The sequence below is a fragment of the Parasteatoda tepidariorum genome, chromosome 5, assembly GCF_982258835.1.
Source record: "Parasteatoda tepidariorum strain Cologne lab strain chromosome 5, Ptep-v5.0, whole genome shotgun sequence".
Classification (NCBI taxonomy): Eukaryota; Metazoa; Arthropoda; class Arachnida; order Araneae; family Theridiidae; genus Parasteatoda; species Parasteatoda tepidariorum.
The window spans coordinates 356,650-378,212 of NC_141759.1; the positions used below are offsets into that span (position 1 = coordinate 356,650).

General features: G+C 30.6%; 1 protein-coding gene across 10 annotated transcripts in view; it reads right to left on the reverse strand.

Annotated features, from left to right (window-relative positions):
- Window positions 1–21,563, reverse strand: part of Atg5 (autophagy protein 5) — a 32,036-nt gene that overhangs the window by 8,697 nt on the left and 1,776 nt on the right. For 4 of the 10 annotated variants that reach the window (XM_016070049.4, XM_016070048.4, XM_016070046.4 and 1 more), the window contains exons 2-6: window positions 20,468–20,582; window positions 18,661–18,791; window positions 18,364–18,442; window positions 4,698–4,860; window positions 1,903–1,994 (exon numbers count right to left, since the gene is read on the reverse strand). In XM_016070049.4, coding sequence (XP_015925535.1) covers window positions 1,903–1,994; window positions 4,698–4,860; window positions 18,364–18,442; window positions 18,661–18,791; window positions 20,468–20,578 — 576 coding nt within the window. In that variant the 5' untranslated portion in view covers window positions 20,579–20,582. Of the gene's footprint in view, window positions 1–1,902; window positions 1,995–4,697; window positions 4,861–18,363; window positions 18,443–18,660; window positions 18,792–20,467; window positions 20,649–21,563 lie in introns of all 10 variants that reach the window. The other 6 variants (XM_071184818.2, XM_071184817.2, XM_016070047.3 and 3 more) reach the window with 3 other exon arrangements.

Genomic DNA, 21,563 nt, shown 5'->3' on the forward strand with positions numbered 1-21,563 from the left:
TATCTTAAATGTGGCAAAAACAACTGACTCATGCATCGGATTGGAGAATAGGAGTCACATAAGTTCGTTTTATTGCTGGTACAAATGCTGAATCTGATAGTCTTAATTTGTTTTCTTTAATGTTAATTTTAGTTATTAAATTAATCTTAATTTAACAATTATATTTTGGAGTTTTAAAACTAAATTTGAATGACCAAACATGCTCATCGCCCCCCTACTGCCTGAAATATACCCACTGCCCAAAACAAATTCAGCGCCCTTCGGCATACTCCCACTGCCCCCGTTGAGAAACAATGATATATATTTACTCTAATATAAATATATGATTTCAGAGACTAAATAGATAACCAAGGAGGAATTTTTGGACTTTTAAATACTTTATATTGTCATTATTTGATACTTTTTTCATTACTTAATCTTATACTATTATACGAGGAATGGTTGCCAAGTCGAAAATCGCCCCAGAATTAATAAACTCCGGTAAACTTGGGGGTCTGGGGTTTTTGGCCACGAGGAATCGATTGGCGCCGGTTTTGAAGCGCTACGGTCGAGCAGTTCGGAGTTACAGATAGGATATTTTCAAACTTTATTAGTTCGCCATAATGGCTATAGATACTTTTCTCCACTCTTATAAATGTATGCTAATGCGAACCTTACAATTGAAATATTAATTTTCGACAACTTAAACCAATAATATACGAAGGAATTAATAATTTAATTGTAAGGTTCGCATTAGTTTACATTTATCAAAGTGGAGAAAAGTTTAACTTTTGTGTTAAAATCACCGTCAACAAAGTCCGACATTTCAACATTCATCAGATTTCAAGCTACATTTTCAACATGCAGAACGCACCTCTACATGAAATTCTTCAAGGAGCCGGAATTTTGGAACAACAAGCGATCAACTCAATTCTACCCGCAAATGGACAACTAGAAGATACCGTCATTGTCAGAATGCTTCTCCATTACGCCGAACAAGCTTACCCGACCGTCAAAGTTGCCGTACTTCACCCTGAATTTGTCGCACGCTTCTACGTTACAACAGCGGATGGCGCTTATGAAGGAATGGCTCTTCTCAAAGATATCAGCGACCAGAACAAGACTTCCAACTATCTATACGGCGTTCAACAAGGATTCGACGTGCTACTCATTCCCATTCACAAGAGAGCTCAAATGGATAGAGGCGAGCACTGGATGCTAGGAATTTACGAAGCAAGCTATGGAGAACGTCAACTATTAGTCTACGATCCAGTCGACAACCCGCTGCCCACCGATGCTGTTTTGAGAAAAATACTGCGACACGTTTTGAATACCGTTGTTACGAATGAAAAGCTGAAAGGATGCATCGTGAAACCTCGCAACGCTTACAACCACCAAGATGACGCGTTTTCCTGCGGAGTTTACATCGTCTTTTATGCTCGACAATACCTCTCTCATCGACGCCTTTTCCTGGACAAGAATTTTCAAGAAGCGGATGAACGGAAGCAAATTTACGAATTCGTTGTGAACAGTGTCTTTAATGGTATAATTTTTTGTTATCAATTACATTTTGTTTCCTATGACTTTTCTAACTTTACCTTTGTATAGAATAGTTCCCTTTCCAAACTCTGTTTAGATAGTTTACAATGGCGCACTTTAACCGGTTATCTTTTCACCAATGGTTTCACAAATTTTCTTATGGCATGTATTGTTTTGATAAATCACAATTGAAAATTTAAATCTTCGAGTTAGCTTCGATACCTGTTTTCTCCGAGCGGAGCTCGGTCACCCGCTGGTATTAATTTAATCCAAATCTTGCACAAAAGCAATGCCTTCAAAAGTAAGAAAACTGGCTGGTCACAATCATTTCAATAATGAGATTTCTGTAGGATGCTATTTTAATTACAAGTGATTTCTTCTCACCTGATATAGTCTGAAAGGAATGTGTTTAAAGTAGAGCTCTCCTTGATTTTCCATCAATCTTTTGTTCACACCCCAAAACTGATCGAATTTATCTGCAAAAGACATATAAAATAATTATATATATATATATATATATATATATATATATACTCTGTTAAGCTGAAACTCTCGGGACCAAAAAATTTTTTCCGTTTAGGGGAAGAGTACACTAGTAAAGAATGCTTAAGCCATAAATTGTTTTTAGAATAATTGCAATGATTTAGAAATAAATAACATATAACAACTATTTTCATTGGCATTTATTTAAACGTAACGAAATTAAAATATAAATTTTTGGTACAAAAAGAGAAGATTGAGAAATCTGATATATGCCTTTGTTATACTATTATCCAGTTGAAAAGAAAGATATGATAGAAGTTTGTTTAAAGTGGCTGCGACTCACCATATTTTCATGGTACATTTTTAAATCATTTAGCATCTTTACACCAATTTCATCATTTTTCGATAGATAAAAATATCTCAGTTTTTCAATACAAATTTGAGCCTCACTTAAAGTTTTCACTTTTGGGCATTCAGAAAGCAATTGAGTATCAGTGTCTTCATTTTCACTCTCGGCATCATTATTTGCAACCATTTCAACAATTTTATCAATATTTAAATCATTCTTTTGACATTCAATATTTTCGTCAGTGTTTACAAAATCATTACCATTGATAACACTTTCTCCAGTCAAGCAAATCAAATTTGTTAATTCAGAAAAGGAATCATGAGAATCAGTGTCATCCACGACATCTGTAAGGATATTGCATTCGGATGTATCTTTTTTGAAGAATGCCTTAGTGAAACAATTTAAAATGGTTGAGCTTTTTACTTTTTCCCAGGTTGCAATTACCCATAAAAAAGCTTATAAAACATCAAATTTTATGCTTTCTTTTTTTGGTTGGCCTATCTACCTAATCTCTTGTTCTCTCGTCATGTCATACTTTGCGCAAAACAAATCGTCAACCTCTCTTTTGACATTTTACCTCCTTCACACTTTTCCCTTTTTAAACACAAAGTTTTAACCGGTAATGCCAGAAAAAAAGACAAGTCTCATCAACATTTAATATATCTCCGTGAGTATAGTCCTTTAATAAGGGAGGTACTTTTGAACTTTTCTAACCATCCACTAGAAGCATTAAAATCTTTTATCCCCAATTTCTCAGCTCCCTCTCTAGCCTTTTCCTGCAACTGGATAGTTTTGATACTGGATACTAGTCCTGATACTGGATAGTTTTTGCTCCTAACTTGAGAAAACTATTCAAAAACACATCTGTCAATTTTAAATCCAAGTCTGTTTGCCAAAGATATTCTAATTTGTTTCTTATTTTCTTTTTTGCACCAAAGTTTCTTAAGTTTTTCTCTATTTTTAATGATGTCTGCTGCCTGAGTCTTTTCAATTTTAAAGTCTTTGGGCAATTTTCGATCACTGCTTTGATGTTTGAAATACTCCCAAAGTTAAATTTTTTCCTTCAAAGTTAAAACTTTACGAGGCATTGTTGAACAAGAGACTTTTTCAAGAAAAAATATCTTTTAAAAGTTTTATCTCAAATACTCTTTCAGCAGATGTAGTTATGAAGAAATGAAAATGTTTTTCATAACTACGCAGACATTCATATGATACCGAATGGACACTTATATTCCTACATCACTAACCCAGTCGGTTTCAAACAATACATTTTATTTCCCCCATCACTTGATAAGAAGCCTGGTAATACCTCCCTGAAAATAAACTTCCAGTAATGCATAGAAAAAGAACAAGACAATGCTTACCTGTAAGACACCAAACCCCATGGAGTTGTATTTGCAATCGATCATTTGTCAAAAGTTTGAGTAAACGTTTGATTTATATGAACACTTGGATGACTAAGATTTCTATTCTTTTAACCCAACTAGGATGAGTGCAAGGATCAAACTGATAAGTAGTAGAAAGGAAATTTCAGTGGGAAAGAGGAATTTATAACATTTAATGTGTCACTTAAACTTGTATAAGGTTGCAAGACTGAGCATGTGGGGTCACAACTGTGTGGTCCAGATAAAAAGACCCAAAGATGCTGCAGTTTGAAATATTTCAGATGAGCAGAATCATTTTCCTTTCTGCCTTGCCAAAGATAAAATCGAAAAAATAAAGAGACAAGAGAATGATAGATTCGTTAGAACTGAAATAGATTAATGTTTTTAGTTATGGACCAGTCAAAAAAATGCTAGAGGGAGGCGTTTTTTTCAAATTTTATAGTAATTGTTTTTTTGTTTTTTTTGATTTAAAAAAAGTAGTGTTGGGTTTGAAGACATAGTAAACAACGTTTCAGGACAAAAATGATTGTCCGCGTCCAGTTGCAGGAGTGTCCGCTTTGTGGAGAATGTACGCAATGGTTTATTCATCGAAGATTCCCTGGGAATTAAAAATATGTCCGTATTGAGAAGCGTCCATAACAGGTTTCACTGTATATATATAGCCAACTGTTAGGTGTAACCAGCATTTATTTATTATGTTTAGTTTGGCATATAAAGCAGTTTCAAAGGTAGAAATTAGTTTGTAAACAGGTTCCTAGAGCTTTATGTTCAAAACATTTTACAAAATTCTTTAAAATGCCAATTTTGATGATTTTTTTTTAGTGTCAATGCTTACAATTAGAGAGGGAAAAAAACAACTTAGCTTTAAACACCCTCAGTAACCATCATCTATTTGAGGAAAACATCCTAAACATTACAACATTCATAAAATTAAAAGCTAACGTGATTAAGATGAACCTCACCCTTCTCAAATCCCTGCCACAGTTCCTTATGCTCTTTAGGCAACATGCTCTGAACGACCTGCGCCTTGTGCTTCAGGGAACTTGCTTCTTTGACGGTCGACATAAAATGGGACTGAACGGCCAACTTGTTCGTACAATGAATCAACTCATCCTCTGGAAAACCCTATTTAAAAAAATAATTAAATAAAATGATGATGCAGAACATTTAGAATGTCATAGCAAGATATTTCAAATGTTTTAGTTTTACAAAATATTACCTTTTAAAATGCTAAAAAAGAAAAAAAAACATAAAAATATATAAAAAATAAAAAAATTCATTTACAAACTAATTCTTTGGTGATTCTACATATTGTATGCACCTTTCAACTTGTATATTTTTCTAGAATCAAGTACTTCTGTACAGAAACAATGCATAGGTAGCGAATGAACATTGTCATAAATGTGAGTTATTTTTTCTTTTTTCCTATACTGAGAAAGAGTTCAAGAAAGAACCATTGCTCAAAACAAGTAGCCCAGTAGAGCTCAGCAACAAGATGTAATTCCATATAGTCAGCAACAAGATTACGCTGCATATAGTCACTTGTAAAACAAAGGGAGAAGTCAAGAGAAGAAACAGAACCAATGTAAAAAGTCGTGAGAAGTGGCACTTCAAAACCACAATATGCCCCAGTTGTGTTTGCACCCACAATGTAGGTCTGAAGGAATAGGTCACGACAGATGATCAGAAATGCTATGAAAGCACTGTTGAGGATTTATGATAACAGATGGCGCTGAGCGCAAACAATTTTCTTATTATTTTTTCTTCTCTTCTTAAGTTTCAGTTTGGATTTAACCACTGAACCACAATGAAATAAAATCCTTTTTATTATTACAATTTGTGTAATTATTGTCGAATTATTGTAGAATTCGAAACATGGTGCTACACCGGCCGAAAATAGGCCACCTGCATGAAATGTAAGTTAACATTTGTTTTGTTTTGGTCTCCCTTAAGTCGGTAATTTATTTTAATATTTTATTGTATTAATTGTATTGTATTTATTATAGTAACGTGCGAGCTGTTTATAATGGATGATTTTGAAAAATTAAAGTCCAAAAGAGCAGTAATCAGACAGCTGATTACAAAATTAATAAATAAAATTGATAAATCGTTATTAGAAACACTTCCTGATTATCCTGATTTGTATGATTATCTAAATCAGTTAAATGAAAAAAACGAAACTTTAAAGGCTCTTGATTTAAAAATTGAAAATTATTTTGATAAGAGCGAGGAATTAGAGAGTGAAATCATACAAAGTCAAGAGTATCAAGATCGAGTAGTGGCTTATAAAGGCAAAATTGAAAGATATTTACTGAAATGCCAGACTACAAGACAGGAAGTAACGCTTAATAGTGGTAACAATAATTTACAAGAAAATATAACTTGTAGAAATATCTCGCACGTTGCTAACGTTAAATTACCTAAATTGGAGATAAACAAATTTTTTGGTGATGCTTGTGAGTGGCACAGTTTCTGGAATAGCTATACATAGTAATGAGAGTCTTAAAAAAATTGATAAATTTAATTATCTTAAGATGTATTTAGGGGGAGTTGCTTTAAGTGCAATTTCTGGATTCTCATTAACTGAAAGTAATTATGATTCTTCTATTAAGTTGCTAACCGAAAGATTTGGTAGGCAAGATTTAATTATTAGTAGTCATATGAATAAACTTTTATTAATTAATTCTGTAAGAAATTCATATGATATTAAAGCTCTACGTAAATTCTATGACGAATGTGAAATCCACATTCGCAGTTTGCAATCAATGAATGTAACAAAAGGTAGTTATGGTAATTTACTCTGTCCTGTTATTTTGCAAAAGCTACCAGAGGATTTAAATTTAGATTATAATAAAAATAGAAAATCAAGTGTAGATTTTGACATTGATGAACTAATTTCATTTATTAGAAAAGAGGTAGAATGTAGAGAAGCCTCACATGTGTTGTCTAATAGTTCTAAAAAACAAAGTGTTCATTTTGAAACACAGCAACGGTCGGAGAGCCATAGTAAACATAATTATAATCGAAAGTTCTCATCTTCCTCAGCATTAGTTTCGGCATCTAACAACATATTTTGTTTGTTTTGTAATTCCAAAAATCACGAATCGAAAGATTGTTCTCTGACCATCGAAGAAAAAAAACAAACGCTGAAAGATCAATTTCGCTGTTTCCGGTGCTTAAAGAAATATCACACATCCAAAAAATGTTGGAATAAATGTATTTGCACATTATGTAAGAAACCGCATAGCGAATTAATTTGTGATAAATCAGCAATAAATAATGAGTCGAAAGAGAAAAACGATACTTTGGCATCCGTTACCGCTTCATGTGTTTCGAAACGAAAACAAAATGAAATGATCTATTTACAGACTTCTTTAGCGTATTTGATTTATGGTAATGTAAAGAAGTTGGTTAGAATTTTATTTGACTCTGGTAGCCATCGCAGTTTTTTGAAACGGGATATTTGTAATGAGTTGAACCTCAGGACCATTAAAACTGAACGGTTGCATGTTTTCGGTTTTGGAGAAAAAATTTCCAAGGGATGTTCTTATGATTTAGTGAAAGTGAATCTTCAGAACAAAAACGATAAAAAATTAAATGTTTGCATTGAAGCATTTGTAGTAGAAAAAATAACGTGTGGGAAAATAGCCGCACCCCATGAGAGAATTAAACAATTAGCAAGGAAAAATAATATTTTTCTTTCGGATACCGGAGAAATTGCTGATATAGACATTTTGATCGGCGCCGATTTCCTACATGACGTAATCTTTGATACGTCTTTGAGGCTCGGAAAAGGGCTCGTTGCAACCGATAGTTTATTTGGTTTTGTGGTTCAAGGGAGATTCATGAATAATTGCCAATTAAGTAGGATTGTAAACAATACTATAATATCTGATGTTGATTATTCTTTGTTTTGGAACCTTGAAGGATTAGGAATAAATACTATGAACGAAGAAAATGTTGATAATAAAAGTGAATTGTTAAAAGATTTTAATTCTGATTTACATTTTGAAAATAATAGGTATAGTGTACGACTTCTCTGGAGACCAAATACAAAACATTTGTTAAATGATAACTTTGAGCTGGCTTCAGAGAGGTTTGACAAATTAAAGAGAAGATTTAAAAATGATAAATCCTTATTTGAAGAATATAAAAAAGTTATAAAAACTTACGAAAATGAAGGGATAATTGAGAAAGTTAAAAACACTGATCCCCAAAATTATAAACAATGTTATTTACCTCATAGGGCGGTTATAAGAAACGATAAACTAACTAGCAAATTAAGGATTGTATTTGACGGTTCCGCGCATAAGAAAAATGAATTGTCTCTTAACGATTGTTTGTGTATTGGGCCAAATTTATACCCAGATATATATGAACTTATGCTAGCGTTTCGGGAAAACAAGATTGCTTTTATAGGGGACGTTCAACAAGCTTTCTTACAAATAGGGATTAATGTAGAAGACCGAGATGTCACAAGATTTCTTTGGTCAGATGACCCCGATAATGATTCGTCTACAGTAATTTATAGATTTTGCCGCGTACTATTTGGTATCAACTGTAGCCCTTTTCTCTTAGCGGCTACTATTAAAGATCATATTAAAAAGTTTGCAAAATCAAAGCCTCTTGCGTATGAATTACTAAATAAAAGGGTATATGTCGACGACGTCATAGGGGGAAGTGACAGTACAGATACAGCATTTCAAATAAGTTCTGATTGTGTTGAAATATTTCGGGATGCGGGCATGGTATTGAGAAAGTTTCAAACAAATGATAAAAAATTACGCGAATTATGGAAGAATGCAGGTATAGATGTTCAGAATGAAAAGGAATCGTTAGGTCAATCAGGTTTTCCATTTAAAGTTTTGGGAGTTTGTTGGGATCCTGAAAGAGATGTATTTTACTTTGAGTCCAAATATCTGTTAAAATTGATAGACACAGGGCAAATAACAAAACGATTTATTTTGAAAATCATTGGGCGTATTTTTGATCCAGTAGGATTTTTGGGACCCTTTACAATGCTTCTAAAATCTCTAGTTCAAAGCATTTGGAAAAGCGGATTGGAGTGGGATCAAGAGCTACCCTTAGATATGGAAAATCAGTGGCGCGAAATATGTAAACAATTCGGTGAACTTAATGATTTGAAAATACCGCGTTATTATTTTTTCGAAGCAGGTAACAAAGAGGTTATAAGTTCACAGTTACATATCTTCTCTGACGCCAGCTTAAAGGGTTATGGTACAGTAGCATATATCAGATCAGAAACTAGTGATGGGCATATTTCTACATGTTTTGTTTCAGCTAAAAGTAGAATTGCTCCCCTCAAAATGATTACATTACCACGACTTGAGCTACTAGGTGCCCTCCTCTCTGCTAGATTATTTCGAACTATTACTAGAGCCATAAAAATTCCGTGTGACAGTTTCTTTTGGTGCGATTCCTCTATTGTGTGTTGTTGGATAAAAACTCCTGCCATTCGTTTTAAACAATTTGTGCGTAACCGATTGGAAGAAATTCAAGAGATTACTCAACCTAAGGACTGGTTCCACTGCCCCGGAATTGACAATCCTGCCGATCTTATTAGTAGAGGTGCTTCCATGAGTATATTGAAGAATTCCGACATTTGGTGGAAGGGGCCACCTTGGTTGTCGCTTCCGACCGAAATGTGGCCAGAATTGAAACTCTTCAAAGAAAATGATGAACAAATGGAGTATCGTAAAAATGAAATCACCGTTATGAAATGTGTAGATGGTGAAGAACTTGAGTTGATAAATATCGCTAACTTTAGCAACCTCGAAAAAGTTGTTAGAATCATAGCGTGGGTAGTGCGATATTTGAACTGTTTAAAGAAAGTTGAGCCGAATATGGAAACTCTGACTGCAGAAGAGCTCCGAAATTCTGAAAATATACTAGTAAAGCTTACTCAAGCAAAATTCTTTGAAAGTGAGATACGAGCTCTCCAATCTAGTTTGCCTATTCCAGCTTCTTCTACTATTTTCAATTTAGCTCCTTATCTTGATGAAAAAGGTATCCTGAGAATCACAGGAAGATTGGACGAAGGAGATTATTCTTTTGATGAGAAAAAACCTATAATCATACCAAGACAGTCTAAATTTGCAGAGTTGCTTGTCAAGCGAGAACACGAAAATGTATTTCATTCTGGAGTAGAGAGCACTCTAGTTCAAATTCGGAGAAGATTTTGGGTGCCTAAAGGAAGACAATTAGTAAAAAAGGTTGTCTCGAAGTGTTTGATTTGTCGCAGATACACAGCCAAGCCTTCTACCCAAATGACTGGACAGCTTCCAAAAGATCGAATTAGTGAAACTCCTGCTTTTACCGTATGCGGAATTGATTTTGCCGGACCAATCTACATCAAGGGTGAAAATGGAATAAAGAAATCATATATAGCCTTGTTCACATGTGCAGTCACGAGAGCAATACATCTTGAATTAGTCACAGACATGTCTACTTCGACTTTTCTGCTGGCATTCAGAAGATTTCTCTGTAGAAGAGGTGGTTGTCATACAATCTACTCCGACAACGCCAAGACTTTTAAATGTACCGATAAAGAGCTTCAAAGATTATTTGATATTTTGGAAAATTCCGAGTTCAAAAACTTTCTTGCTGCTAAAAGAATATCCTGGAAATTCATCGTCCAACTTGCCCCTTGGTGGGGAGGATTTTATGAAAGATTGGTAAAAAGTGTCAAAGAGCCTCTAAAGAAAATACTTCGAAAAGCTCTCTTAAATTTTGAAGAGATGACCACTATATTGACTGAAATCGAAACCATCGTTAATCTTCGACCCTTGTCCTACGTCACTAACGAAATTGGTGAACCGGAAATTCTTACCCCATCACAATTTTTAACCCCTGGTAAAGAAAAGGCAGAGTATCCAGCCCATTTCATAGAAACCATCCATAGAGAATCCACCAAAAAGGTTCTTATAAAAAGAAAAGAATACCAAGCTACATTATTGGCTAATTTATGGAAGCGCTGGAAGGAGAGCTATTTGTTTAATTTGAGATCTGCACACAACTTCACTTCTCCTAACCAAACAAAATGTTTGAAAGTGGGAGATGTGGTTATGATGGAGGGCACCACAAAATCAAAACTATTATGGGACATAGGTATTATAACAAAAGTATTTCAAGGGCGTGATGGACGTGTAAGATCTTGCCTTATTCGCAAATCCAACGGCGAGTATAAACGTCCTGTACAACTTATTTATCCTTTAGAACTCAATGACTGAAATGAACAATGATAATGTTTTTATTTTAATTTTCTTATTAGATTATGTTTTTTTTTATTTTCTTTCAAGTGAATATTTGCATCTCATTTCAAATTTATTAGCATTTAAATGTTATTTTTTTTTTAATATGTTTATGTTATTTTTGTCTAATTTTTATGTTTAAAATTTTAGTGAACTCGGAGGAGTTCAAGTGGGGAGTGTTGAGGATTTATGATAACAGATGGCGCTGAGCGCAAACAATTTTCTTATTATTTTTTCTTCTCTTCTTAAGTTTCAGTTTGGATTTAACCACTGAACCACAATGAAATAAAATCCTTTTTATTATTACAATTTGTGTAATTATTGTCGAATTATTGTAGAATTCGAATCAAGCACCATAATGGTATGTACACAAATATAAGAACACATTAAAAATTGTCTAATAATTTAACTATAAATTTATAAAATCAATTATTAATATTAAATTGTAGAACTAATGTATAAAGCACCAGTTTTCAGTTTAAAAGAATAATTTTTTTTTTTTTAATTGAAGGAAAGTTGAATGCAAACCTATCCTCACAAAGAAAACTGTTTGAACACCATACTATCAACAATCAAAGAATGAAACCAGGTGTAAAAGCCTCTGTAGATTAAATAAGTTTCGATACAATTTCTTACACAAAGCATGTTATACAGTTCACCTATAAATGTTTAAATTATTCAATATATATACTTGGATAGTACTAACTGCTTTGATCAGAAAATAGGTTACATGAAATAATGTATCTACTTAAAATTGGCCTCATACCTTTGAAGAATGTTAGTTTAAATCTGACATATTAAACCTCAGGTTTGAGCTTTTAAAAAAAAATCTTAATGATCTGGGGCAGAGTTGTATTAAAATTCTTCAAAAGTAAGCCCAAATTACCTTAAATTTGCACCACTTTAGTTAGTATGCTTTTAGCATAAAATTGTGTTGAAAGATAATTCAATAATTATTATTATTTTTTTCTTTTCTTTTTTTACCAGAATAATGTTTTAAAGATGCATGAAGACAAAATATAAATCTTAAAATAAAAATTAATGACACACACCTGTTTCTGAAAGACAAGTTGATTAACATTTTCATTTTTTATTGCTTAACTTAATGTTTTTCACTTTTATTCAGTTTAACTGCAACAAATTCAATTCTTATTTATTTATTTTTAAATGCTTTTATGCAGAACTCAAGAAATTTAACTTAACCCTCCTGCGTCTCTCCTCTCTCTCTATGTTTCTTACTTCAAGCAGCAGGCACATTTAGAAAAATGCTACCTGAAATGTCCCGGGTCAGACAAAAGGTATGCTTTCCACCTTCTGCTTCAATTTGTGGTTAAAAGGGGTGATTATTAATCTAGGTGGTCAAAGAGGGTCAAGTTAGTTTGATGGATGAATTGGGTTTTGTGATTCACTTTTCTTAAAGTCTTTGTTGAACTGTATACAATCTTACACTTTTCTCTGAAATATCAAGCAATAAAGAAGATTTTCCTCGTGATAAGATAATTGCTTTCAGGTTATGTTACACTCTTTCTTGTCCTTAGCTTTTTGACAATGATAGAGTTGAAATATAACATCAAAGGTTTTTTTTTTTTTAATGTTCCCTGATTTGCTGCTGAATAGATTTTTGAGATTAATAATTTTTTCTTCCTGTTTCTTGTGATTTCAATTATTTCCCAGATACATTTGCTGCTACCTTCTAAGTTTTTTATTTTAAAAAATGTGTGTACTTTTTAAATTGCCTCATTTCCAAATTTAAAATACAAGTTCATTGATATACATGTTAGTAATAAGTCATATTGATCTTTTTAATCAATATTAATGATAATTTTAAATTTAAAAAACAATTAAATGAGTGAGTGTACTTTCAAAAATGTTAGATTAGAAAAATAACTGCAGTTCAGTAGATATAATTTCTTTAATTATTATTTCTCTCATATTATTTCTCTTTTTCCTTGAAATTAAGTAAAAAAAAGTGTTAAGAAATTAAGTAAAAAGCTACTGTTCTAAAAATGGAATATCGTTAAAAACGTACTTAAATTTTTTTAGTGTCTCTAGAAACTTTTTAAATAGTGCTCGTATTGAATTTCAAGTAAATTTGGATAATTTATTCTTAATTCGTCTTTTAAATATTTATGTGAAAATCATTAGCTGTTCTTATGACAATTTATAAAAATGACTAAAAATATAAATTTCTATGTATACTAGTATTCATTAAGCAAAGCTGCATTTATTATTATTTTTTTTCTTATTTTATTTTTAAGGTGAAATTGATAAAGCTGAAAATAATTTGAAATTTTGCATACAAAGAATAAATATCAGTATAAGAAACGTAGCAAGAATATCATTTCAAAATTCAATATGATTCTTTGTAGTTTTGTCTATTGCTGTTAAATTCAGGGGAATAATCTTTACAAGATCATGCAATGTTATGTATTTCAGGGGATCATGCAACGATATATATTTGGAAGAAGAAAAATTTATGTTGAAGTAACAGAATTTAAATACACAAAAATAAGCATATTTTTACAAAAATTTTCAGTAATATTGATTCAAGATGTTTAATATCGAGCATTTTTTTTAAAAAAAAAATTCAACTCTTTGCACCATGTTGGTTCATAGAATGAGTTATGCCATGCTTGTAAAAATGGCATTGCATAAACATAATGGCAAATAACTAACAATAATTTTTTTCGGCCTATAGAATATAGTACATGCGAAATCGGAAAAATGTGTTAAAAGGACTTTATTAATTTCTCTCCCTAACTGTTTGATAAAAAACATTGTTCCTTTTTCTGCGAAAGAAACTAACAATAATTAGAACCAATAAACATGACATAAAAATGCTTTAACATAAGAAAAGGCACTACGATTATGCACACCTTTTGTATGGCAATAAAATAACATAAAAAATGCTTATATATATAAACAAATATTTATATTTTCAAAATTGGAAATAGTATCTAGATTTTTTTTTTTAAAAATTACGCCCGCCATCGTCTTCTCAGACATAAGGCGTCTTGCAGTCCAATACAATACTGAAGCAGCTCCAGAAGGTGAGAGGGCACAAAAGTCATCAGAGGAATGAACGTCAAGAAGAGAGGGGCAATCAAATAAATGCTCCCCAGTCATAGGCGAAGTGTTACAGAGCACACAAAGAGGTGAATTGACCAAGTTAATTTTAAATAAATGGGCCTGCAAGTAGTCATGTCCAGTAATTAATCTAAGGCAAGCAACTCCCTCAACTCTGGGAAGGAGGGAAAGGTGAGAGCGCAGCTGGTCATCAAGAATGCTAGCCCAGGATTTTCCATCAGCTAAGTCCCTAAGAGCAAATATTGTTTTGTGCCATAGTATATAGAATAAATATAGGATATTTTTCAGTTTTGTCCTCTTTATAGTACCTAGCTTAGCAATAAAAAATCGAAGAACATGCCTAAGTAAGCAGAAAAAATTATTGAAAGAAGGAAATTAAAACTTTTTACATTACTTCCGTTAAATATCATTGAATTAAAAGTTGTAACAACTTTTGTAACAAATGCATCGAAAGATCACTGATGAAGTAAAATGGATATTTTGTAGCTATTGAATCGTATTTTCCATGACCTTTAAATATAAAGTTTATCCATCGCTTGGATTATTTTAGTTAAGTTAGCAGAATTATCGTGTACTTTATTTAAATTCATTTACGTTTCCTTTTAAATTCTAGCTTAATTTTATTATTACTTTTTTGCTTTAAGTTTATTTAAGCTCTTATTTCAAGTTTCATTATTTTTTCGCATTTCTCTTATGCTTGGATTATTTTAGTTAAGTTAGCAGAATTATCGTGTACTTTATTTAAATTCATTTACGTTTCCTTTTAAATTCTAGCTTAATTTTATTATTGCTTTTTTGCTTTAAGTTTATTTAAGCTCTTATTTCAAGTTTCATTATTTTTTCGCATTTCTCTTATGCGATATTTAATATCATAACCTATGCGATACACTTAGTTTACTACTATACGCCCATTTTTTTTAGATCAACTTGCATAGTATTTTTGACCATGAATAGAAAAGAAAACATGCCCCTTAGGTGAGATGTTCTTCCTTTGGACAGTACAATAAGCAGAGTCTAGATTATATTTAGATCACAATAAGGGCTTGTTTATCGCTTTGTGTACCCCCATTTCAAATGAAACTCCTGAAAACTACTTTAATAACTTAACAGGAACATCACATAATCATGTACTTTATATTTCAGACAATCAATCAATGCATATTCTAATATGAATGTCAGTACTGTAATACTTAAGTTGATTACTTCCGCCGATCTGGATTGAACAGCTTTTAAATTAATGAAATATTAGGAGGACTGGAAAGTAATGTCGTTTCGGTGCACTTGATATTTTTTATCAAGATTTTATTTTAATGAAAAATGTATTCATCCTCGTTATCAACAACTCTTCAATACCGGATTGGGAAAATAATGGATTTTTAAGTCCGAATATTGAATGCGCCGAAACATACGAATATTGAATGAGCACAACTCGGGTTTACCACCTTGAGTTTATACATACTTTTATTTGGGTTTCGAATCATATGATAGGTGAGAAAATTATCCTTTGAAACAAATTAATGATGAAATTAATTAAAAAATAAAGCTTTTTTTCAATAGAAAATCTAGTTTGCAAGTATTCAAACAAATAAAACATATAAAATGCGCAATCATTTTAACATTTTATTGGAGTTACTAGAATTTTCACAATGATAACTTAAATATTTTAAATATAATCAGTTGTAAATTAAAAAAATTGTTTTCTTTAAAATGTATATTGTAATTTGAGTGGCATAAATTATTTACAATACTTGATTATTTGTTTGGTTGGGAAAAAAACTTTGGTTTATTAAAAATATTTGGAGTTTTAACATCTTGTAAATTTTTTTATATAATTTATTAAGGAAATTTGAATTTATTATTAAACTTATTTGTCATTACTGAAACATGCTACATTTTTATATTCACATATGTGAGAAATGTATTTACTAATGAAAAAGATTTAAATTTCTCCTCTATGTATGCAATTTTTTAATATCATTAAACTGAAGTACTAATAAAACTTGTGCTTTGAGTGATGGGATTTTTAATAAAATGCAGAAAAAGTCTGTAACATTACAGAAAAAGCAGAGAGTGTATTTAGAGTTGACTTCATTTGCCAGATAAAAAAAATTTTAATTTTTTTGTAAGAAAAATAATTGTTTTTTAAAAAAACAATTAACTAATTTAATAAATTAGTTAAAAAATATAGAAAAATTATAATTTGTAAAAACTTATAAATTAGTTCATTAAATATTACATTAGTAATTAAACACGAAATTATTTGCTGCAATTTACACTAAAATGAAATTACCTTTTCGAAAATTATTTGAAATTTGAAAGTACGAAACGATTTAAATTATTAAGATTTAGTATAATAATTTAAGCAATAAATATTAAAAGAAAATTAAATATTTAGAAAATGTTGGAGAAAATAAAAATAATCTGTGTATTAAAGGTAAACTTTTGGTTTGAGTGGGGGGTTCAAACATCAAAAATCGCTAACTATTCAAACAGAAATCCTCTAGCACAGTTAGTGATTTGCGATGACAGCTTATACGCCTCTCAATTTGTGAACAGTAGGAGGTTGAAGGGGAAGGAAATATACTGGTTGAGAAAAACTCGGGTTCGCCACTCCAGAGGCAAGAATGCGAACCCAAAAATCCTCGGGCAAGCTGCTTTTAGTACAGAAATCATGCCCGAGATATACCATGCTTGATGCCAGGAGGGTTAACACAAACTGGTGTATACCGGCTGTATCCCTGCTTTTAATTTATTAAATAAAACTTATTCATAATAAATAAACTAAAACAGTTTTTGACAAATTTCAGCTCACAACCAAACTCAAATGGAGGTGGACATATTTCGATGAAATTAAAAAAAAAACTTACTAGTTTTAATTAAAAAAAAAAAAAAAACAACTTTCAGAAAATACGAAATTGCTATTAAAAAAATTTCGGGAAACAATTCATCAAATACCTTTCATCATGATTCAAAAAAATCCTTTTTTTTTCCAATTAATGTTTTTTTAAATAATTTTCAATTCTACTTCAACTATAATAAACTATCAGCATATTTTTTAAGCTAGCTATTTTTTAAAGATATAAAACTGTTTATCAATTTACCTTGTTTCACTTTAAAAAAGGAAAAACAAGGAATTTTAAATGATTTTCTTTTATGAGCAATACAAAACTGCAAAGATGATAAACTGGCAGCAAATGATATTTGTACATTACACATGTTTAAATGTGAAAAGAGGTTTAAAAAACTAACAGTTAATAAGGAACAATAGATAGAGAAATAAAGCAAACATTATTCTGTAAAATCTAAAAAAGAGAATTTATTTTCTGCCATCTTTTAAAGGAATTGTGCTGACATTTTGTTCAAAAATCAATGCAGACAAAAAATGAAGCTCATAACAGTTAAGCAAAAGTTCCGGGAAACAAACTCAATATTTAAGATCCAAGAGAGCTTCTAAGACAGTCTCCAAATAATGAAGTGTCAAAACAGATATTGTACTTATAATGAGGATTTTACATCAATTATACTCAAGTAGCATTCCAATGCAGTGATTAAGCTTGTTTCAACAAAATTTAAGACAGATATAAGTCAAGCGATGTTTATTTTGATATTTATAAATTACCAATCGATAAACAGGCTTTATAATTAATTTCTAGAAAGTTTTTAAAAGAGTTTTTTTAATTCTACTTTTATTATCAACTAAAAGCAACAATTCTAAAAATTAATGCATACAGAAACACACTACGTCAGTTAAGAAAACATGAGAATAATAGTAGACAGAAAATACCAATAAAATTTTAAAATCATAAAAAATAAAAAGTTACATGTAATACTATCAATACTAAATTTTCATTCCTAGATACTAATGATGGTCTATTCAATATGGCACATTAATACACCTAAACCATTAAACTCTTAAGTATAAATCATTTGCAATATTTTAAAGAATTTCAAACAAAAACTGATTATTGTGAATCACCAACAAACTGTGATAACAAAAAAAAACTGAAGCCCTTAGTTCATTAATGCAAAAAATAGCACAATTGGATAGGAAAAGTTGAAAGTAAAAAAGTATGACTTAAAAAAAGAACTTAAAAATTAAAAACATCTTAAAATTTAAACTTTAAGATCTTAAGTTTCAAAATTTTTCTTTTTCTAGACTTTATTAAGCTGGTTTTAAGCCTTCTGAGTTTTTGTGGTTCTAACAGATCCCACTGCTGCATGAATAAAAATGTCGGACAAAGTACAGGGGAAAAAATGCTGAATTTTTTACTTGAAAGTGGACTGTGACATTCCAGGGCAGCTGAGCATCAGCTCCATAGAAATCAAATAGCAATCCTACAGGGTAATTCCTAAAACGACAAAGAAGAAATAGGCTGATTAGGTTGAAAATAAAGGATCTAATCAGAGAGCTGAGTAAATGTTCAATTCTAAGAAACTGAACACAAACATCACTATATTGATCTATTGAAAGTTAAATTGCAGATAAAACATGATAGAACTATATGTTAGTAAAATAAAATAAGAGATACTTCAAAATGAAAAAGTATGAAACATTAACTGTACAAACCATTTTAAAGGTTGACTATCATAATCTATCCACATTTCTGCACCAACAGTCTCATCCTTTACATGATTGCTGAAATGTTTTTGAACTTTGTCGGTTACCAGTGGGAAATATGTTAGGCGTGGTACCATTAGCTAAGGAGAAAAAAATAAGAAATAAGTTTTTTTTAATTCTGAGCTAATTGTATATTCTACAGTTTTTAAATACGTAGAATAAATCTTTATTTTTAATCCTTAGTAAGCATAAGTTTTAGCAAAACAGCATTTGGAAATAGAAACAAAAAGTCATCTAAAATTAGTTTTGTTCAAAAACCTCAAAATATTAAATAATAAACAATTCTACAAAAGGATGCTACACATAGGAATGGAAAAATTCTAGTCGTCACTGCACTTAAAAAGATTTTAGACAAATATTTTATACTTAAATAATAAAACTGGTTTTAAGACCCAAAAGTAAGAATATTTTTGTTTAATTAAGTAAAATACAAAAAAGATTATTCCAGACTGCACTGAAAATCCCTCTTCCCTATCTGTCTTTCAATCTTTAATAATAAATTGCACTTATAAATTCTATAAATTATAAATCATTGGTTATTTCTACGTTTCTAGGAATGAATATAGAACTGAATATTATTTTCCAGTTAACATTACTTAAGAAGCAAATATATATATATATATATATATATATATATATATATATATATATATATATATATATATATATATATATATATATATATATATATATATATATATATATATATATATATATATATATATATATATATATAATTTTAGTGAAAACAAAGCAAACATGCAAAATGTCTCAAAACAGAATAGCGATGCTGCATGAGCAAATAATTTCAACATAAGTTTCAGGAATTTCCAGATTACAGCCAATTTCTCGTCAAAAGTTGTAATCAGTTTTTCTAGTCTGTTCAATTTAAAAACATTTAACAGAATACACACTTTTAGCCACTTTATTAGATAACTTTTAGATTATACTAAATTAAACAATTTTCTTTATACAATTTCAAAAGAAGAAAAAGATGGTTATACTACTTTCCTTGTAAAATTTAGTTCTGTCTAAAAAATTGATCTTAGATCCAAGAAATTTTAAATTTTTGTAGACCTCTGGACATAATGAGGGTATATAGCCTTAAGTGACCAAAAAATAAATAAATAAACAAGAAATGTGCCCAAATCCCTTAAATGCCTATAACCTTTATAAGAAAAATGTTCAGGCCAATGAATATAGCCAATCATGAATCTATTAATATGGGTTGAAAATGATCTTTAATTCTAGATCAAAATCTTAAGAGCTAAATGTGTTTAATTCTAGTTATATCTAGAGTTTTATATAACAGACTTGAATTCCTTTTGGCAGTATGTCGACAATATATTGCTTCAAAATAGATTGAATTGTGCATTACTTATTACAAATAAATATGAAAGAGTTATGCCAATTGATGCAAGTCTCCAAAATTCAACAAACTTCTGAAAAGTGTAAAAAAAACATAACTAGTAGATTTTTTTTATTTTTTATCTAGAGTCAGATCAAATATAATTTGCTGCATAAATTTCTAGGTACTTAATTATAAATGTTAATTTTATATATATATCACTGATAATTAAACAAACTATATATTATTATCAAGAGTAATTTTTATTCAAAAACTATAGATTTTTACAAATTATCTACTCTTACAACCCTGTAGTGTTTTGGTAAGCTTGTCACCAAAGAAGAAAATTTAACAACTGAATTATAGCAAAAATAAATCAAAAGCAATGTATGAAAAAAGGAACTTTACATAAAATGGTTCAGGGTGCTTTATAGTATAAATCTCTTCAGATGCAAGACGAAAGCAAATTGGAATTTGGCCATCCCATATTTCTCGTAATACTTCTCTGTCCTCAGCCATTACTCTACTTTTAACAAAAGCAAGCAGATAATTTAGTTCAAAAATAGATACTAGAGTAATAACATACAAACTCTTACTATAAGGTAAGAATGACATTGTTAAAATAAAGTATAATAAAATTAGTGGTCTCCCCTAAAGATTTTATATCAGCTAGATTACAGGTGCACAACTTTTTTGAGTGAAGAGCCACTTGCACAGCAGGTAGATTAATGAAGAGCCGCAAGCTTATTTAGTCATGTTAGCGGCAAATATGATAATTTTTTATCTAAACATTAGTGTTCTAAGCACCAAATATTTTTAACTAAACATATTTGCAAAAAATTAAATACTGAAAAATTAAATACTGAATTAAATTTGAATTTATTTAATTTAAACTGATATATATATATATAATTGATATATAAATAATATAATATATATTGAGAGAAGGATATAAATTCTAACCACATGGGTGCAAGTTGGAAAAAAGGCCAAGACTGAAATTTTTTTGACTGAAATACCTAACATACACAATACCCCCTCGACATATGCAAAATATCTAAGAAAGCTTTACCATAATACATCAAGTTTAAATACTGTACAAAAAATATTTATTCATCTCCCTTTTGATAAAATAACAACAGGACATAAGAAAGTAGACCAAAAAAATATTTTTAAGTAGTAGAGAGTAGACCTAAAAAATTCTTTTTAAGGACAGAAAAAAAAATTCTGATTTCCGTCTTACTTCCGTCCGCGGACATTTTCGAAAGACGGAAATCCGTCCTGGGGACGGAAGACTTGTACCCATGTCTAACCATAAAGAAGCTTACAGAATAAAAGTGCAAAAAAAAACTTATTTCATAGAGTAATGTAAATTTTAATTTAATATTTTAATAAAAGAAAATTTATAATGTTTCTACAAAAACCAAATTTTTTATTGCTTTCAGAAGTTTCTGCGGGCCGCACATCAACAGTCGGCGGGCCGCGTGTGGCTCGCAGACCATAG